Source organism: Scatophagus argus, chromosome 17 (genome assembly GCF_020382885.2).
Source record: "Scatophagus argus isolate fScaArg1 chromosome 17, fScaArg1.pri, whole genome shotgun sequence".
NCBI classification, from domain to species: Eukaryota; Metazoa; Chordata; class Actinopteri; family Scatophagidae; genus Scatophagus; species Scatophagus argus.
The window spans coordinates 16,179,809-16,198,542 of record NC_058509.1 but is presented as its reverse complement, the minus strand read 5'-3'; the positions used below and the strand labels follow the sequence as shown (position 1 = coordinate 16,198,542).

General features: G+C 41.9%; 1 protein-coding gene across 1 annotated transcript; it reads left to right on the top strand.

Moving 5' to 3' along the window:
- Window positions 1–1,597: 1,597 nt before the first annotated feature.
- Window positions 1,598–11,994, top strand: ube2ql1 (ubiquitin-conjugating enzyme E2Q family-like 1). The gene is made up of 3 exons (XM_046418301.1): window positions 1,598–1,800; window positions 2,503–3,425; window positions 10,564–11,994. The coding sequence occupies exons 2-3, from the start codon at window positions 2,721–2,723 to the stop codon at window positions 10,693–10,695; spliced, it is 837 nt and encodes a 278-aa protein (XP_046274257.1). The 5' UTR covers window positions 1,598–1,800; window positions 2,503–2,720; the 3' UTR covers window positions 10,696–11,994.
- Window positions 11,995–18,734: the final 6,740 nt, after the last annotated feature.

Below are 18,734 nucleotides of genomic sequence, written 5' to 3'. Positions count from 1 at the left end.
AAAATAGCCAATCGTTGAGGGTACTGGTCTGCTGCCGTGGTAACGACCAATGACAGAATGCCGTTAACTGACTCTTAAAGCTTCAAAGTGTCGTGCTGCCAGTTAGGAAGAAGCTTCTTTGCGAAGACCACCAAATAAACTGAGTATCGGTGACTTGACTGCATTTAATCAGTGATGTACAGTTACTTTACCACATATAAATGGCCAATTTCTTTAAATCATACTGAGAATATATATTATTTCATTTGGAATGAGTTTGAATACTGATTCAGCATATACAGAGCACCAGTGGCGGTGGTTTATCATAAAGAAAATAGAAAACTGCTTTACAACGTGTCTCTGCCTTTGTTAATACGATGTGTGTGTTGGTAGTAAATATGCAAATACATTAATGTATGTACTTATGTACTTGGTGATTTACATATATATGTTCAAAGGCAATTGATTGATATGCGATATGCTGTGTATTTGTGATTGTTGTTGTCATATGTTTTTGACGGTCAGCTGTCAATATGGTGTCTCTACTATTTTTTGTTTGTTTTTACTGTTCACTGCACATTGTCCTGCCTTCTATCGTTTTGTTACTTGTGGATTTCTATACTGATTTTTTTTCTTTCTTTTTTGTTACATTTAATTGGTTTTTCTTACTGGTGTCAGTCAATATTGATTTTCCGTGGCTATGTGATGGAAAATGAATGACATTGTTTATTATGAAATACGGTTTACACCTTTGAAATCTTCTATAATGTGAATAATAAATTGTTTTAGAAGTGTGCGCTACTACAAGTCATGATATGAGGGAAGATTATAGTCAACCCTCCTATTTAAATCCTCCAATACATTCTGTGAAGGAGAAAGAATCCGAGTACCCTGTGTTTTCCAGTTATCCTCCAAAATAATGCTGAGCTCTGCCCGCATTGTAGGCTAACTTCAGTGTTCATATGCAGTACCGGCTGCAGTCAGCTCAGGAAACTAAAAGCGAAAGTGAACGCCACATATTTTCTACACTCCACTGGCATGTTACCTCGCTGTACTGCCGGGTAAGAACACAATACCAACCTGCACTAAGTTAGCCCGAAGAAACAAGGAAATAATTCCATGAACCTTCAAAATAAAGGTAATGATATATTAACGTATATTGCAAAGGCTAAGGATGCTGTAGTCCTTATTTTAGAAACCACAACGTTTATTTGTGGATACAGTTTTGCTGAAAAGGAAAGAATTCTGAACTTAAATGGGCCTTTTCAAATTAAAATCAGGTTAAAAATGATCCTTTTTCTTGTCTCAGCAAACTGATCCTAATCATCATTAATGCCGTTTCATCTCTTCATTTTTGTCCTCGTGTAATTTGATATACATGTGTTTTTTCCCTCTTTGGAATCATATTTTATTGTGTCATCACACACCCTATAGTTGCTGTAATCGACTGTAATTTTCATCTGGAATATATCAATCCATATGCCGCATATTTATCCGTAAATGTACTCGTTTTTGCTGCTTGGCTTGCCTTGAACGCAATCTAACACCGTGGATTTTATTTTGAAACGGCGCCGCCTTTGCAGCGTCTCACCGGTGAGAACTGACAAGCTGAGAAGGATTACCGGGGGCTGGTTCGTCCTCGGCTGCATTAAAGTAGGAGCTGCCGCAGCTGCATACACATCAAAAGCTCTCCTTCTCCTCCTCACTGCAGCTCCCACCGACGGCACGTCCACTGGATGGTGGAGCCATTTCTTCTTTTAACACACGGCATCTACATAACGGGACATTAAGCGGACATAGTGCGAATTTCACCCGTCCACGGTAAGCACTGGCTGCTGTCCGATTGCTGGTTTAATCTCGGCTCTGTGTGGGCGAGAGAGAGCACATGCAGGAAAATGTATGATATTGTCATGATGAGGACCTACTGTGCAGGTTGTGTTACATTGTGGACGCAGATCTTGTAGTGACTTCATTGGCTTTTGTGGTATTGTAATCCTGTGTGATAACACTATGTAATCTAGAATTTAAGACCAGTTTGTGCATATCTTTATGTCCAGTTTATAGTGACATTAGTAATATTTATATTTCTGTATTTCAATCGTCCACAGTCAGTTGATACTATACATTTCCTGTAGTAGTATAGTGCATCTCCTGTAATAATTAGTCATTATAGACAGTCATGTTATGCTACAACTTTGCGATGCTTTAAGGTGTTTTTCTCTCCCATAATGTTCCTTGTGGTAGCCTTTGGCTCCTGTTATGATATCCCTGCAGTGCATTTTTAACATGCTATGATAACATGGTATGTAGGCTACCGTTCTGTTAAAACAGGATCACCTCAGTGCTTCTGCGTAATGCATCGTCCTGTCGTTGAACAACTGCAGTCACGGTCATGATGTCGGTCCACTTGTAGAGAAAAAAATGACTGAATGTCATTTATCTCTTTTGACATAATTGTTTTATTTTGGTGCCAATAACCAACTAAACTCGCATAAATGTGTTGCTTCGTTGTCTCTTCTTTAGTCGAGTCTTGTCGAGATGCTGCACTGAGGAGAAAACAGCACAGGGTCCCCGGTTGTGTTCATCCTGAGGCTGCAGTGAACGGAGGGGGGATTGCGGTACAGCAAGGTTAATAATCATCGTCGATAAAGGTCTTTTCTGTGAGCGGGAATCGACTTGAAAGGGTGAAACTTGCCCCTGTGCGGGGGGATCGGCGGAGAAATACAGTTATATTAAAAATTATGGCCACCCTACTGCGGAAGATCGGTCTGATTCGCCTGCACGATCGAGACACCGAGGACCCAAAGCACCATCAGGGCTCGTTAAAGGGAACCAAAGGGAACCAGAAAAACAACACCAACAAACACTGTCAGACCGCCAACGAAACCAACATCCTGAGCACCCCGGAGATTAAGGCGAGGAAGCTGGACCAGCTGGGAAAGGACAAGCCGTCCGGCAAGGATAAGCAGGGCAAGGATGCAAAAGAGAAGCAGCAGACGGGAGGAGGCGGGAGTAAAGCGACCAGTGCCTCCTCCATACCACCGCTGGCGCCTCACCGGCAACATTGCACCCAAGTCCGGACGCGGAGGCTGATGAAGGAGCTACAGGAGATCAGGAGGTTAGGGGACAACTTCATCACGGTGGAGCTGGTGGAGGACAACCTGTATGACTGGAACGTCAAGCTGCACCAGGTGGACAAGGACTCGGCGCTGTGGCAGGACATGAAGGAGACCAGCACCGAGTTCATACTGCTCAACGTCACCTTTCCCGATAATTTCCCCTTCTCGCCGCCGTTCATGCGGGTCCTGACGCCACGGTTGGAGAACGGCTACGTGCTTGACGGCGGGGCCATATGCATGGAGCTGTTGACCCCCCGCGGATGGTCCAGCGCCTACACGGTGGAGGCGGTCATGAGGCAGTTTGCAGCCAGCCTCGTAAAAGGACAGGTGAGAGGAGGAAGGGCTGGTGGGTGAGGGTTCTCGCATGGAGTATCATCAATCACACGGCATGTTAATCATCTCTAGTAGATTTATTTTTAGCCATGGCACGCACTGGATATGAGCAGTTCCATTTGTGCGTCATTCGTAATTAACGCGTAAAACAGCTTTAATACACGTACAACATGGCGAGGCTTTCAGTCCAGTATAGATGTTTAAATCAGTATTTCGTTTAATACAGCTGAAAAAAAAATTGAAAATGTGTTTTTGGTCCTTTAACTTATCTCCATTGAGTATTCCAACTTGCAATTGCAGTTCTAATTTGAATTTGTTTCGTTTTTGGACACAAACTTTTTACTTTTAGAGAAAAATATTACAAGACCAAATCATTCAGTCAAACTGATGTTTTTTTTCCATGCAGTCTACTGATAGCTTTTATGTGTGCTCATTATGAGCTATAGGTGTAATATCACAGGCCTCCAGTCTCCTCATCCCCCCTCCTCTCTGCTCTGAGCAAACCCATGATTGTGAATATTATTAATCTTTATGTGACTTTATGGCCGCCATTTCGTGCAGTGCAACTCAGTATCTCCTTGATGCCAGCTCTTCGGTGCAGTCTGGGTTTGCTCCTCTTTTTTATTGCCTCCATAAATCAGCATCCTTTGACAACAAAGACCTGCTATCATGCAATGGAAAAGTCCCCATGCAGGCTCTAATGCAGTCTCACAATATCTGTAGTCCTATCAGATTATCCGAAAGGAGGAAAAAGACAATTATTCAACACATGTGATGATGGATAGAAAGATTGTGGAATAAACAGAGACAGCAGGTTGCTTACCTACCAGCGGTCTTCTGTGACTTAGACTGACTGGATTATGTAATCCCATCAAATCTGTTTTTCACATCCTCAGTCCACTGCAGCAGCAGCAGCAGCTCTGCAATTCTGATGGAAATGGCTGCATCTCCAAATGCACTCCAGGCTACAATCATTTAAATTCTGAATAGATTTTCACTTTTCGCATGTGCTGTCAAATTGTCACTGTTGTGTCATAAATCAGTCATTTCACGTGTACCGTCTGTCTCTTCCTCCTCACAGCTCTGTCTTTTGATGTCAGCTGTATGATGTCACAGTGGCAGAAGACCTTATGTAAACCGTCACGGATTCTCCTGCTCAGCCCCCAACCCTTTTTTGCCTGTGGTGATATAACTAAACATTATTCTAGAGTCATTTGTGGTCATTTAGCATCTGCTACCTAGAGAGGTCATACAAAAACTGTACCCACAGCAGAGAGAGGGGGAAATGTGTGTGTGTGTGTGTCTTTGTCTTGATTTGCTGCTTGAGGAGATGAGCTAGCAGCTCTGCAGTGCTCCCTAATTATGTTGCAGTGTCTTCCTTCTCCAGTTTGCTAATGGAAACAATATTGATTAATTATCCTTGTGTGTGTGTGTGTGTGTGTGTGTGTGTGTGTATACGAACATCTCTTTATCTCTTTGTTTGCCTCTTTCATGGATATGTGCCTACACAGGCCCTTGCTTGTGTTTCGCATCCTGATTTTCTGGAAGATGTACTTTTCTGTCATGCATTGTGACAAGCAGCCACACAGGACTAAATATAAACGTAAATACACTGAATATATTTATTTGTCCTTGGGCAGCAGTTCACAGTGACAATAATGATGTGGCTTGTTTAGAAGGACCCCCCCTCCCACTATTTTTAGAGTGAGAGGATACACGCAGTGACAAAGTGATGAGGTGAAAGTCAACAGAGCTATACGTGTCTTCACCCACAGATGTGAGGAAACACACATGCACACACTTACACACCATACACTCATACAAGCTGAGACGAGATGACATTTTAAGAGGTCTGACTGAACTAAAGGCAATCAGGAATTCATCAGTCTCGCCTTCAGACACTTAATCTTTTAGTTTTAGGGCTGTGACGGTGTAATCTAGCTTGTATGGCAGTGCGTTGAGCCCCACAGTGCTGTGCAGGTGGTAGAAAACAGTTGTCTAGTACCAGGAAACTCTGTGTCATGTTCAATATTGACATCTTTGTAGTGTGAGCCAGCTTGGTAAATGATCTGTCTTGCTGTATAGTTGTCTATACGGCAGAACACTGCAGTGCACTAGTGTCATTTAGACTTATAGTCTATTTACTACTAGCTATAACACATTCTCTTCTTGTCAGTTTGCACTGGAGGCACTTCCAATGGGATTTCTTTGCAAAACATTTCTTTACTCAACACAATTGGCAGAATAAATTTTTGCACTGTACGTTTCTGCAGACCACAGATATGTTGTCATTTTTCGTTTGATATGTTTATACTCCACGCTTCTTTATATTTTAGTTTTCAATTTTATGTTGTGACAGTGCTGGGCTTAAGGTCTGGTTAGGTTTATTCACACAAAACACTTGGTTGGGGTTCAACAAAGGTTGTGTTTTGATTTCAGTTACCCAGTTTTGTCCCCACAAAGATGGCTGGAAAATGTTGGTTGACATAGCCTCAAACAGTGGTCTCTCACTTGGCAGCCATCTTGCTTAAGCTTTCATGCAATATCACATGTACTGCACACATGTTGATATGATTTGCAGAAATGTACAATGGAACTGTGCTGCTTCAATGATCATCTCTGTAAAAAAACAAAGAATCAGTCACTCTTCACTCAACATTTCAGTATTCAGACTTGTTCGATGTTCTGACTGTTAGCTGTTCATTATTCACTTGAAAACACAAACTCATTAAATATAGCTTGAAATGAACTCCAATCAGATGCTAGAAACAACACCCAAAGTAAAATGATGCGAGCAGCAAGGTGATAATTACATACACCATATAAAATTGAAAATGGAATGTTTGGGTTAGTGTGTAATATTTGCATTTTGAGTTCTAGAAACTTCTATTGAGTATGTTTTATTTTTGTTTTACATCTTACAGACTAAGTGATAATTTCACCTTCAGAAATATAACTGACAGATTAACAGATAGTGAAAATTATCAGTTTGTCAGTTTATCAGGTTGTCCCAGCAATTTAGTGTGTCATATCAAGTTTAGGGCCTTTCTCTCAAAGATTCTCCACAGCCCCTAATGACATCAGCAGGGTTATTTTTCAGACTTGGAGAAGTTCCCTCACAGCTACAGGACACAGTATACTGCTTAACTGTATAACTGTTTTCACAGGTTGAATAGCACTGGGCAAAGTAAAACGGATGTGTGAAAAGGGTGGAGAGTCCCTTTAAAGCGCCCTGCTGACTATGTGCCGACAGATCAACTGAGGCGAATGACACTAACTTTGAAAAAAAAAAAAAAAAACAGTGGTATTACCCTTTAATGACCCCACCATCGGTCCCACGGGGCTCTCCTTAATGATCTGATGAGGATGATGATGATGACATTGATCCCTGTTTGTTTATCCCAATCCCTTTAAGCACATGGCTGCATTATGCAATAACACCCCCCAACCCCAACCCCCCCTAACAGCAATTTCCCAACATGCACTGGGGCCTTGCCTGCTCTGCCCATTGACTGATCTCCATTCACACGATTACCCAGCAGCCACTTTACACGAGTGTGTACCTCTCAACGAGCAGGCGCTTAGCTGAAATAGATAAACACTGACATGGCTCTGCATAGGCCCGAGGCGCTCACTCAGTTGAACCTCAACACACACACACGCACACACTCTTTTGTTTGCCCGTTCTTTCTGTCATGAGCAGATATTTTTACTTCTCTCTCCGGCCATCTTTGGATGTTTCATGCTGAGCCACTCTCGTACATGACTGTGAACACAGTAGCACTAATTAATGCTCCGCTAATTTCCCCTTTTCATGCTGAAGACATAGACTTCTGTGCAGGCTTAATACACGCACTCATGAATGTATTTTGACAAATTCTCTTCCTCTGCTTAAGCCCTCTCCAAGGTTCTTTTTCTGTCTCATTCACACCCACATACACAACCACTGTTTTCAATGTAGGCGTGTGCAAACAGTCCATCGACTTTGTCTCCACACACACACACATTGTCCCAATGTTCTCCTCGGGGGGAACAAACCAATGAGAAATTGCCAGCCACTGTGCGTAAAAACAAATACATGATTCTCACAATGATTGGTTTAATGACAACATGTTCAGCTGCAGGTAAAACCGCCCCTGCCATTGATCACCATAGTCACACCTCTTTAACAATGGCTAATTGCCATAATGACATCCATCCGAGGCAGCGGCCGACATTTTGAGGTGGTAAAAACAACCATATGGCGCAGTATGAAGATTTACATGGTTATGGGGCTGCTTTGAAAAAAGAACAACATATCGCAGCTTTTCACCAACACTGCCTGACAGCAGCCAACCGGTGCATTATCTATGTTTGTCAGCCAGGGTAATCTGTATTACAGGCCTCTGGCTGCACAGAGAGGTAGAGCAGGTTTCAGACAGCACTGTTTAGTTGGTTTGTTTGGCAGAAAAGGGGAGGCTGTCTTTTAATATCATTTAGTAAAAGAGAGGAACAGAAAGCAAGTCCCAAAAGAACGCTGCATGTAATATCTATTTGAATGAGTCACTCATTGAGTCATGCATCAGGTTTTTCAAAACAAGTGAAAAACCCTACAATGAAGGGAAAGTTTTCTGGATTCCAGCACAAATCAATTTCCAGAATCAAGTCATTGTCTTACCAGTGCTAAGATGAGTCATATTCTACCCAGTTTCAGTTGTGTTTCATGCATCAAACTCAAGAGAAAAGGAAGTTGTCATGGCAGACATTCAAGGCAGTGATTGATTTCAATATTGATCGAAATCGAAAGTCAAAAAGCAATGGACAAGCTCTTCAAAATGTGTGTGCACCTTTTGAGAGACACAGTGAGACAGTGCACAGTGTTGCTAAACCCTGCAGTGAAATGAGGACAGTGTCGCTACAGGAATGGAAACTGTAACCCTAATCTCCAAATCGTTCAGTGTTATCACTTCATCTCCCTTTAATACCCTGCATCACTTTTGACCCAAAATAGCCAGGCGAGTACAGAATAGGACATGCTGATCATCCATCAGATGTCATGGGTGCAGAGAATTAACATTGGAGTGTGTTTGCTGTGTATCATTGCTCTGGGAAGCATTTAGGTCTAAACTGCAGTCCTAAAATCCACTGAAAGAAAGGTTTAGCCTAAATCTTGTAGTTAAATACTGGGAGCTGTTATGTTTTAGACCCAAGAGTGAGTCAGTGTTGTATGGGGCCACAATGTCTAACGCACACTACAAAATATCCTTTATTCTTATTGAGAATTTTTCTTAAACAACATCCAACGGCCACAATAGCTAAACATCCAATTCTGAGGTGGGCATTACAGTACATAAAGTCCAAACATACAAAACCCCATTTTTTACTTGCTTGCTTTGAAAACAATCTGACTTGAAGAGTTGATTCACTCAAGGTACAAAAGAAAGAAAGGTTTTCTTCCTAACAGTTTCTGACTAGCAACATCTAGCAAATAATTCTGATTTTTGGATATTCATGTCTGAGATTTCTTGCCCAGGATTAGTAATAGTAGTCCGGCATATAGTCCCTTGTACAAGGCAGATTGTCATTTATACTTTGGGTTTTGCAGGCTATAGATTAAACAAACAACATCTAACGTGTTGATTAGTTGTGTGCTTACCAGCACCTCCACTGCTCACTGACTCACTAGACATCAGCAGGCTGGTATCTAGTGAGTCAACAATAGAAACTTTAGTCTAGCTGCAGTTTGACCAGTGGACAAAGTTTTACGGTGCAGTCAGACATTCTTGTTACAGCCCTTTCATAATTTGTGGTGTTTCTTTGTTTGGGAGGTGATTTTAGTATATGAAATGATGCACTTCAGTAGTAACATTCATATGAATCACATCTTTGTCATGGCTGTGTATCAATCAATGTGAAGACAGCTGTTTCTTTTCCTATTCATGTTCCCACGCACTCTTCTTCAGGGAAGACTTGGCACCAACAACAAAATAAGCAGCTTTCTCATCATCTCTTTTTTCTTTTTTTCTTTTTTTTTTAACCCATGCTTATTATTGGCCCCAGTGTGAGAATAAGGGAGGGCTTCAGCAAGGTGGTGTCAGGATGAAAATGTCTCTGTCTGAGTGATATGCTTTTCACCTGCTCATATATTTATTTTCTCTCGTATTTACAACCTTTCCATCATTCAGCGCAGTGGTTGCTTCTGGTCTTCACTTATTTTGCCATTGCCCAGTGTAGTGAAGGATTTACTTTCACTTTGGATTGAACCTGACATCCTAAAAGCCCTTTCCATGCCTTTAAACACTGATCTAATGTTGGTCAACCTGCATTCAGATCAGTTGTCCTGTCAGCATCTCCACTGTGGTGGTGCATTCACCGTCGAGTTCATCCATGTGCGTCTATGGGCTGTGTCTCTGCCTTTCTATAGTTTTGCCTGGAAAGACTTAAAACACTTTTTCCAGAATGTGCTTGACAAGAACACTGACAATTGTGAACAAGAGTACAATTTTTCTTTTGATCTGACAACACATATCCAGACAAATACTGATTTGGCATATGCTGTTTTTTGAATTTTCCTTGAGTGATATTCTTCGCTTGAGTAGACCCAAAGAGAAAAATCAATGTCCACATGAAAAAAATACATGGTGGATGTCAAGACTTTTGTTTCTCTGCATATAATCCCCCTGCATCAGGGCTGAAAATTTCTAACTTTGGCAGCATGCGATCGTAGTACCAAGAATGGCATGCATTTGTACTGGAGTGGACTGAACTGAAAGAATGTCAGTCAAACAAAACATAACATAAATTTTCATTTAACCGTCCATCAGAAAGCGAATAAAAATTCACCAGATGCAGCATGTTTGTAATTATAGATTTACTGTATATTAAAGCTCTTCGCGAAGTCTTTAAAACCTCAAAGACATTATAAAAGACATGACCTTGCTCTGTCTCGGTGGCTCCCAATGCAACTGAGATTAGACGAGATCATGGAATATTGATGTCTTTTTTACACATATGCATGAAATGACAGTACAAATATGTGCAGAAGCCCTTGAAATGAAGGACTGTGTGTATTCAGTAGGTATTTTATATCTTTCCACACAGTTCTAATGTAACCCATTTCCTTTCTCTCTGTATGTCTGTCCTGTCCTCTCAGGGGCGTATATGTCGGAAATCAGGGAAGTCCAAGAAAGCTTTCAGTCGTAAGGAAGCCGAGGCTACCTTCAAGTCCCTGGTGAAGACCCACGAGAAGTATGGCTGGGTGTCCCCGCCCGTGTCCGACGGCTGAGTGTCCGGCCGCCGAGCCTCCCACCCTCCGCGCTAGCCGGACAAATCCCAGCTAGCCCCAACACGCAAAACGACACACCACGCTAACTCAATCTCTCACCTTCACCTGATTCACTCAAGTTTTTTTTTTTTTCAGTTTTGTGTAATAATGTCTTCAGATTTTTTTGTCCGCATTTCCACCAAAACTTTCTGAGAGCAGACACGCCGCCATCATTGTCACTCCTCCAACAAGCGACTTTTGTTCCCCTCCCTCTCACCCAGGGAGGTTCTTTCCCCCATCTTGGAAAGACCTGAGAGGGAGGTGTGTGTGTGTGTGTGTGTGTGTATGTGTTTGTCACGCTGTTGGACATCACCTGTGAGTGTGTGCACATGCATCGGAGTGTGCATTGCTGTCGGTGGATTTTTTTTTTCTTAATGCACACCCGTGCATGTGCAGTCGGATAAATCGGACAGTGTGGACTTTACCACCCACGTGAAAGACTACTGAATGAAGGAGACTCATCCCCCTCTCCTGTCCTCACCATCCCTTCCTCTCCTCCCTCTCTTCCCTCTCCTCCCTCACTCCCTTATTCTTCTACAGCACTGAACTGGCGTCACTTCCCACCGTCTCTCTCTGTAGCTGTCGGGTCATTTACATATAAATGAAGCTGTTAATGTTTAATAGACGGGCAGCGCACTGGCGTTTATACTCATTCCCTCCTCCATTTCCCCTTTCTTTTTCGACTGTGCCGTTGCTCACAGTTCAATGCAACATGAAGATTGTAATTTACATGGAGCTGTGCTCTCTCTCTCTCTCTTTCTCTATCGCTATCTCGTTCTTTATCTCGTTGGTTCACTTTGTTTCTCTTTCTTTCTCTCCGTCTCTTGTGGCTAAATTTAGAGCTCACTGTTGCGTAGGTGGATATTGATTTCTAATGGAGAGATAAAAATTTACATGTTGCTTTATGCAGACTACGTGTGATAAATAGAATGACAGTCAATCACCTCTATTTCTCTCTCTCTCTACTCTGTTTGTGTGTGTGTGTGTGTGTGTGAGTGTGTGTGCGTTTAGGAGAGAAGTCTATAATTCCCATGATTTAGATACCAGATGGTACAGCTGAAGGCCAGGCCTCAGTACGTGTCAGTGTGTGTGTGTGTTTGCAAGGGAGACGACCCTTTAAACAGAGAAGAATATGCTTTACTGTGAATGACACTAAGGCCTAAAGTGAGTGCTGTGTTTTTTTTTTGTTAAATTACTGGTCTTGTTCCACTTTCTCTGTCAGCTCTTGATTATTATTAAACGTGCGTAGTTGTGACTGAATATCTACGTGCACATAGCCTCATCTGTCTTTCTCCGATCCATGTACAGGAACTAAAGGTCAGTAGAATATGCGCTTCAGACGTTTAGCTGTGTTCCAGACATGCACAAACACACACATACACACACACACACACACAAGCTCGCCCACGCGACACACTCACCTGGCGCACACCTGCGGCCTTGACATTGGTGGTAACACCCAGGAATGAAGACAGACAGGCTCGGGCACCGCCATAGATGGAGAGGTGCATTAAATGAGCGTACGCTTCAGAGCCCGCCTGATTGATGTCTGCTGAAAGAGCGGGAGAGGAGGGAATTGTGGGAGCTTTGATCACTACTGGCTGCTTCTGGAAATGTCAGGTGGCTTGCAAAATGGACGGAGACAGATATTATTTGCTCTACCTGTGTGATTACTTAAGAGACGCGCAGTTCTTGAGTTCCAACCTTTAGAAGGACTTTATGAATATCTAATATTAACTATGGCTGCAGTAACGTCAATCTCAATCAATCAGGCACCTACTAGCCACAGACTATCAGTCCAGCTAGTCCAGCAGGCTCCTCGTGTGTTTGTTTTGCTATCTGCCAGTTAAATGTCAGAGGGAAAGCTGCTAATTGGTCTGACATTTCAGCAGAGCGTCATTAGAGAAGAGCAGCTGAGAGCAGAAGGATGGAGGATGTCAAGCCTTCCACTCTGCGCTGACATTTTGTCACTTTCCGCTCCCGCCCTGGTTTTCCACGGGGCGGTGGGAGTGTTGGGAGGGCAGAAAGTGGGCTAGGCGAGGAGAGACCAGGGGTTGTAGGAGCAGCTTGATGCCAGTCAGCACTCAGCAGGCCCAGGATCAGGATGTTTAAACCGCTGAGCTGAGGCCGAGCTACTCTGCCAGCATGCAGAGTTTGGATCAGGCTGCACTGTGTTTCAAAGCCCCCCACACCCACACCCACCCACCCATTCCTGTGTTGCATTTGTGGTCGTTAACAAAATCGTCCGTGCGCGAGTGCATGTGTGAGCAAATATGTGTGTTACACACCCATTATGAAAAAAAAATAGGCAAAAGAGGAAAAAAAAAAACAGCAACTCGCCATCTGGTATGTGATCATGTACGAGAGCTTGTTAGTCCTTTCTGAATTTGGCTAGTCAGTTCAGGGTTGATCGTATAGTGATCTCTTTGCTCGTCGGCGGAGAAAGCTGTAAACTGAACTATTATTAAGACAAAATATCTCAAAAACTGAGTGTTTGCTGGTTTCAAGAGAATAATTTTGTGATATAGTTTAGATTGGTAGTTTACAGACACTAACTGGGTGAACTGATTATGTTGTATTATATTTGCATGTGATATGTGATTGGTAGCTAGCTACTGTATATCTTTTTTCAAGAAAAGCAAGAAAAAACCAGAGGAAAAAGAAAAATGCAAATGCTTCTCTTTTCTTGTTCTTTTTTGTTTCTTTTTTCTGGGTTCTGTAGGCCTATTGTATGTATATTTCTTTATTTTTTCTTTCTAAGCGTCCTAAAATGTCACATTGTGTTATATGAATGTTTGTATTTTAATTTATTTGTGGTTTGCCAAAATGAAGATTTGAAGCATGTTGCAGGTGTTGTCACAAGAAAACGAGAAGAAAAAAAAAACCTTACTAAGAATGATAGCCTATGTATTTGTGTGATGGGGGAAGGTGTGTTTATTTGGGGGGGGGGGGCAATTTCAGGAAGTAAAGAAGGACAGAAGGTTGCAAAGCCTCAAGATTATTAGGGAGAATTGCTTTCATTGGGAGTGCATCAAAGAGGAATCAAGAAAATTCCTAGGCTCTCTTGAAAACTTCCTAGTCCCCTCTATGATGTCACTACTGTCCCTTCCCCTTTGGTCCTGCTCTAGATTTGGCTTAAGGGTATTGCAGGCATCACAATGATCTGGACTGAAAGTTCCTCCAGTCACAGATCTAGGATCAGTATGACCTCCCTATGCTTCAAATCTCACTCATAAAGGGAATGTGCACATCTGACCTGTGATCAGTTACTCTGGGCAACTTCATCCCACTCGCGACTTGAGTGTTTGGTCAAGACCGAGGTCTTAAAAAGTTCAAAAGGTGAAAGGTCGTTGCAAGACCAAACAGGAATGTGCAATAAAAGTTACAGCTTATTCAAACTCTTCTGATTGCACTGTGGTTTTGTTTCATATCTGCATTGTGAGCTAATGTCACACCTGGGAGCCCCGTTTTCTGCTACACTTAGATTTTAATGACCCACTTCAGGCTGCTGTGTCCTCTGCATGGTCCCTGCATTGCCCTACTTTGATTTACTGCAGTTGTTTTGCCATCCTCAGTAAGAACAGTAATCATCTGTCCTCTTCTCTTCGGCTGTTATCGGACGGCCTCCAGCTTGATGGAAACATGGTGTTCTTTCTCTGTGTGTGGAGTGGTCTCCCTAATCTGGCACAGGCGAGCATTAAAGAGAGTGTGTGCACGGGTCATGCTGAGAGATTAAGGTTGGACTCCACCTGAACATGGCATTCAAGTAGTTTTGTGAAGGTTTAATTTGGGGCACTCCAAAAAAGGAAAATCCAGTTTCATCACTAGAACACGAGAATGAATGACAAGTACACTCTCTGCAGACAAACCTCATGGTCACCATAGATTGTTTTGGGGTGGGTTGCAGAGTTTTGCATATTTCGGCTGTAGAGATATCTGCCTCCCTGCCTTCTCTAGAATATAATGGAACTACATGGCCCTACACTTAAGGCACAGTCACACAATTGTGAATTCAGGCTGTGACCATCACCTGCTGAGGCAAAATTCGCATCAAAGTTTAGCAAAATTGAACTCAACATGAAGCAAAGTCACAAATTTGCTCACATGACTTTCTGATTTCACGCATGTGTGACTGTGCCCATACACTGTGCACCCAAACAGGTGCTTTCACTTGTCTTAGCGGATGAGAGCTCTTCTCAGGACTGTGTGGGCGTCTACAGACCATGCTTGAGTGACATCTCGCCCACTCTTCCCCTGTCTCTGTTTGACCTATTGGTACACAGTGACATCATGTAATTCCTGGGTGGCTCCACCCACCTCCAGCAAGAGCAGAGGACTAATCAGACAATTTAAAACAGCCGCATAGTGGCGCATTATCATTGGAAGTACATGGATTGATCTCACTCTGGTGACAAATTGTATTTTTTTAGCTTCAGAACAGAACAGACCTTTTCCACAGAGGATATTTTGCATTGTAGGAGAAGCACAGGTGTAAATAATTAAACAAATGATGGTTTCATTTCATTTAGCAGCTTCAGTTTCAGGGTCTGTGCTGACAGTGATTAGGATATTCAATATATTGGAGCTATTGTCAATATGATGAGTAATACTTGTGATTTTCCAACTATGACAAGTCAAAATGTCTGCTGTGACAAAGACCTTTAGATTCCAGAACAAGAGACAGTGACACACTGTCACTGAATTTTTTGTCTTATGAATTACTCACCATTATTTCAGAGATTTACTCACATGCCACAGGAATATGCTTTCACAGTTGACATACTGACTCACAGTGTGAGCGTAGTATGCCCAGCACAGGTGTGATTTATAACATTGACGATGACTCCAATCCATTTACAAGGTCCAGTTCCAGACCTCAGTGTTGTGCATGAATGCTGACTGACACGACTTACTCTGACACTCAAATGAAATGAAGGCATCCTTGAAGTTATGTGGTTTTCCCCGCTATAACAAGTCAAAATGTTTGCCGTGAAAGAGGTCAGTTATGTCCTAGCGTTACCTAGAGAGCAGCAAATCAGTTAAAGCAACAGCATTTTGGGAAAAATGCTCACTTTCTTCCCAAAACGTAGAACAATCTGCATCCGGTTAGCTTAGCTTAACACTGCATGCATTAGAGAATAGTCACATCTGCTGAACTATGCAAATTTGAAAATGCTAAACAAACATACACACACTCACACACATGCACTCATTGCTGACATACCCCAACTAATTGATCCCAGAGCACTCTTGTTTTTGTCTAGTTGATATTTCCCTGCTGCTCATTAAGGCAGGAGAGAGAACAAGCACAGCACAGTATGGATCAGAGAGAGCGAGCAAGATATTGATGACACCATTCTGAATACTCTGAGGACACAGGGTCAAGCAATGAAGCTTCATTTTACCGATTAGTTAACAAAGTAAGCAAACCAAAAACCCAGTTCTGTGTGTATGTACGTGTGTGTGTGTGTGTGTTCATGTTCGCTCCAGCCTGTGTGGAAGCGACAGACAAAAAACATTCATTATTCAATTGTGAGAAAACAAGACTCAATCCCCTGAAGGTTACCTTGACATGGAAAACATCCAAAACAACCACGACGAGGCTCAGAGAGCCAGAAAGAATAAGCAGAGGAGCAGCAGTGGAGATGAGAGAGAAAACCAAGAGGAAGGTGACCATGCTGGTGTTTTTGTATGTTTATGTATTCAGATTACCGCTTTTATTCTAAAAAAAAACAACAACCCCCCCCACCCTCAGAGGAAGCTGTTTATGTGATTTGTAAAAGCACTCCGCAGCTTGATGAAAGGTGCCACAACAATCTGGGAGATGGGAGCATATGGCTCCTGTTTTCAAGGGGCGAGCTTAGTTGGAGTGGGATTTCAGAAGAGGTTAGGAAATGATAAGCTGAATGTGATAAGCTGTTTTATATGGGTGGGAGTATTGTTTTATTCAGGATTATGAATGAAGTGGAGGGTAAAACCTTTTAAACACAGTCAAATGGTTTACCTTCCTTTTCAAAGCAAACATAAATCTTTGTGATAAAGTCAGAGGATACAGCACTGCAGAGAGCAGCACTGGGCTGTTAGATAAGAACAGGTTGTGTTTTTAAAAGACAAACAGCAAATGCTTTCCTTAAAGTAGACTGTATCGTGAGGTGGCTGTTTGCATGATCTGTAATTTGCCATCTTTAATAGGGAACAGAGCTTCATTATCAAATAACCTCATGATCATTTATTTATTGATTTTTTTCATTTTAAAGAACACTTCAAAAGTTTGTTATATACTGAGCTCAAATTCTCTGTGATGTTCCATCATTGTCTATGAAATACAGGTGTGTTCACTGTTATCTGAAGACCATCTGTGTTTGAAATATTAGTCATGTCCACATGTTGTGAAGGTAGCCTAGTATGCCTTCTTTCTTCTCATCAGGCAGCACCAAAGAGCTGTTAAATACACACCGCTCAGCGCTCACACAATACTGTGTTGAGAATTTACATTACATCAGAAATGCTTCATTAAAAAGTATTATCAAACTTTTTATCATTATGTAACGTGATACACAGTGTCAGTATGATTTCTGATGTCCTACTGACTTCGCTGACAAGTCAGTACCTCCGCTCTTCAGTCATTATGCTGCTCCGAACAGAGTCATTATGTGCATGACGTAAAACATTCACAAAAGAGGTGCAATGAATGAAACCCAATGTAAAAAGAGTAAAAATAATTATTTCGCTCTAAAAATCAAGAGTAGTATGCTGCATTAAAACTATTCCAAAAGGTACAATTCAACCAAAAGATGGCTAGCATTTGAGGAAACAACAGAGAGATTAAACCATAATGTTTTAATCTCTCGAATCTTGAATCTTAGATTTACCCTGCAGTGGAGGAGTGTGATATCACTTGTCTGGTGACAAACTTTGAACAGATGCAAGTCAGTATGGTCCAGCTGGATTTTAGAGGCTTAAAACATGACTGTCAAATTTTCTGTTGGTTGACAAACTGATTAATCAGTTTATCATTTCAGTACTGGGTAGTAACCACAGCTGCAACTAATACTTTCATTATTTCATTATCACTTAATCTTATATTCACAATGAATTGATTAATCATTTACTACACGCAATGTCAAAAAATTGTTAAAAATGCACATGAGAATTTTCCAGAGCTTGTGGGGACACTTTCAAATGGCTTCATTTGTTCAACCAGCGCTCTAAAGATCCTACTGTCACAAATGACAAACAAAAGCACCAAATCCTTACAAAGCTAGAAGCAGCAAATCCTCCAAAAATGACAGAAATGATTAATCGGTTGTAAAAATAGTTGGCAATTTATTTTCTTTCAATAAGCTCATGTATTTGACTAATCGTTGCAGTCACCCTCTGCAAAGCAAACAGAGATAGTGAAAGAGGAGCACTCCAATAAACAAAACAGGATGTAATAAGATGTGAAATAAAGCCACACAGACTGAAGGGATTGGCTTCTCCTCTCCATCTCAATTATATTAGTTTCATCAGATACAATTTGTGAGTTGTCCATTTCCTCCACCCTGTCCTAACTGACACACACAATGCTGAGGAGATTTCCCAGAATATCTCTGTATAAGATCAACCATGGCGAGAGCTGGCCAGAGAACGCCTGCTGCTTGCAGAACACGCAAACATACACGCCATTAGACTCAGTCAAGCATCGAACGCTCTCACGCACCTGCAAGCACTCGCTGTTCAACTGGTGACAGAGTTAATGTCAAGAGGATCAGAAGAGGCCAGAAAGGGCTGTAAACGGGTCAGAGAAAGAGAACCAGAAGAGCCAGAAACCTCTGGGGAGAAGCCATCAAAAAGCCAGTGCTGAATTATAGATCCTCCATCCTTCCCCATACATAAGTCAATATGAAGCATGTAGCCTTTCTTTCAAAATGCATGAAATACTGAAGGTGATTTTAAATCAATGACACATGGCTCACACATAATATTATTATCTGTTCATCATGCCATTTCCCACAGGA

What these genes read in the sequence shown, in the direction of transcription:
- ube2ql1 (XM_046418301.1), top strand. Translation starts at nt 2,721, where the DNA reads ATGGCCACCCTACTGCGGAAGATCGGTCTGATTCGCCTGCACGATCGA. An exon ending in CCAGCCTCGTAAAAGGACAG is followed by an intron (nt 3,426 to 10,563) that starts GTGAGAGGAGGA and finishes CTGTCCTCTCAG; the next exon opens with GGGCGTATATGTCGGAAATC.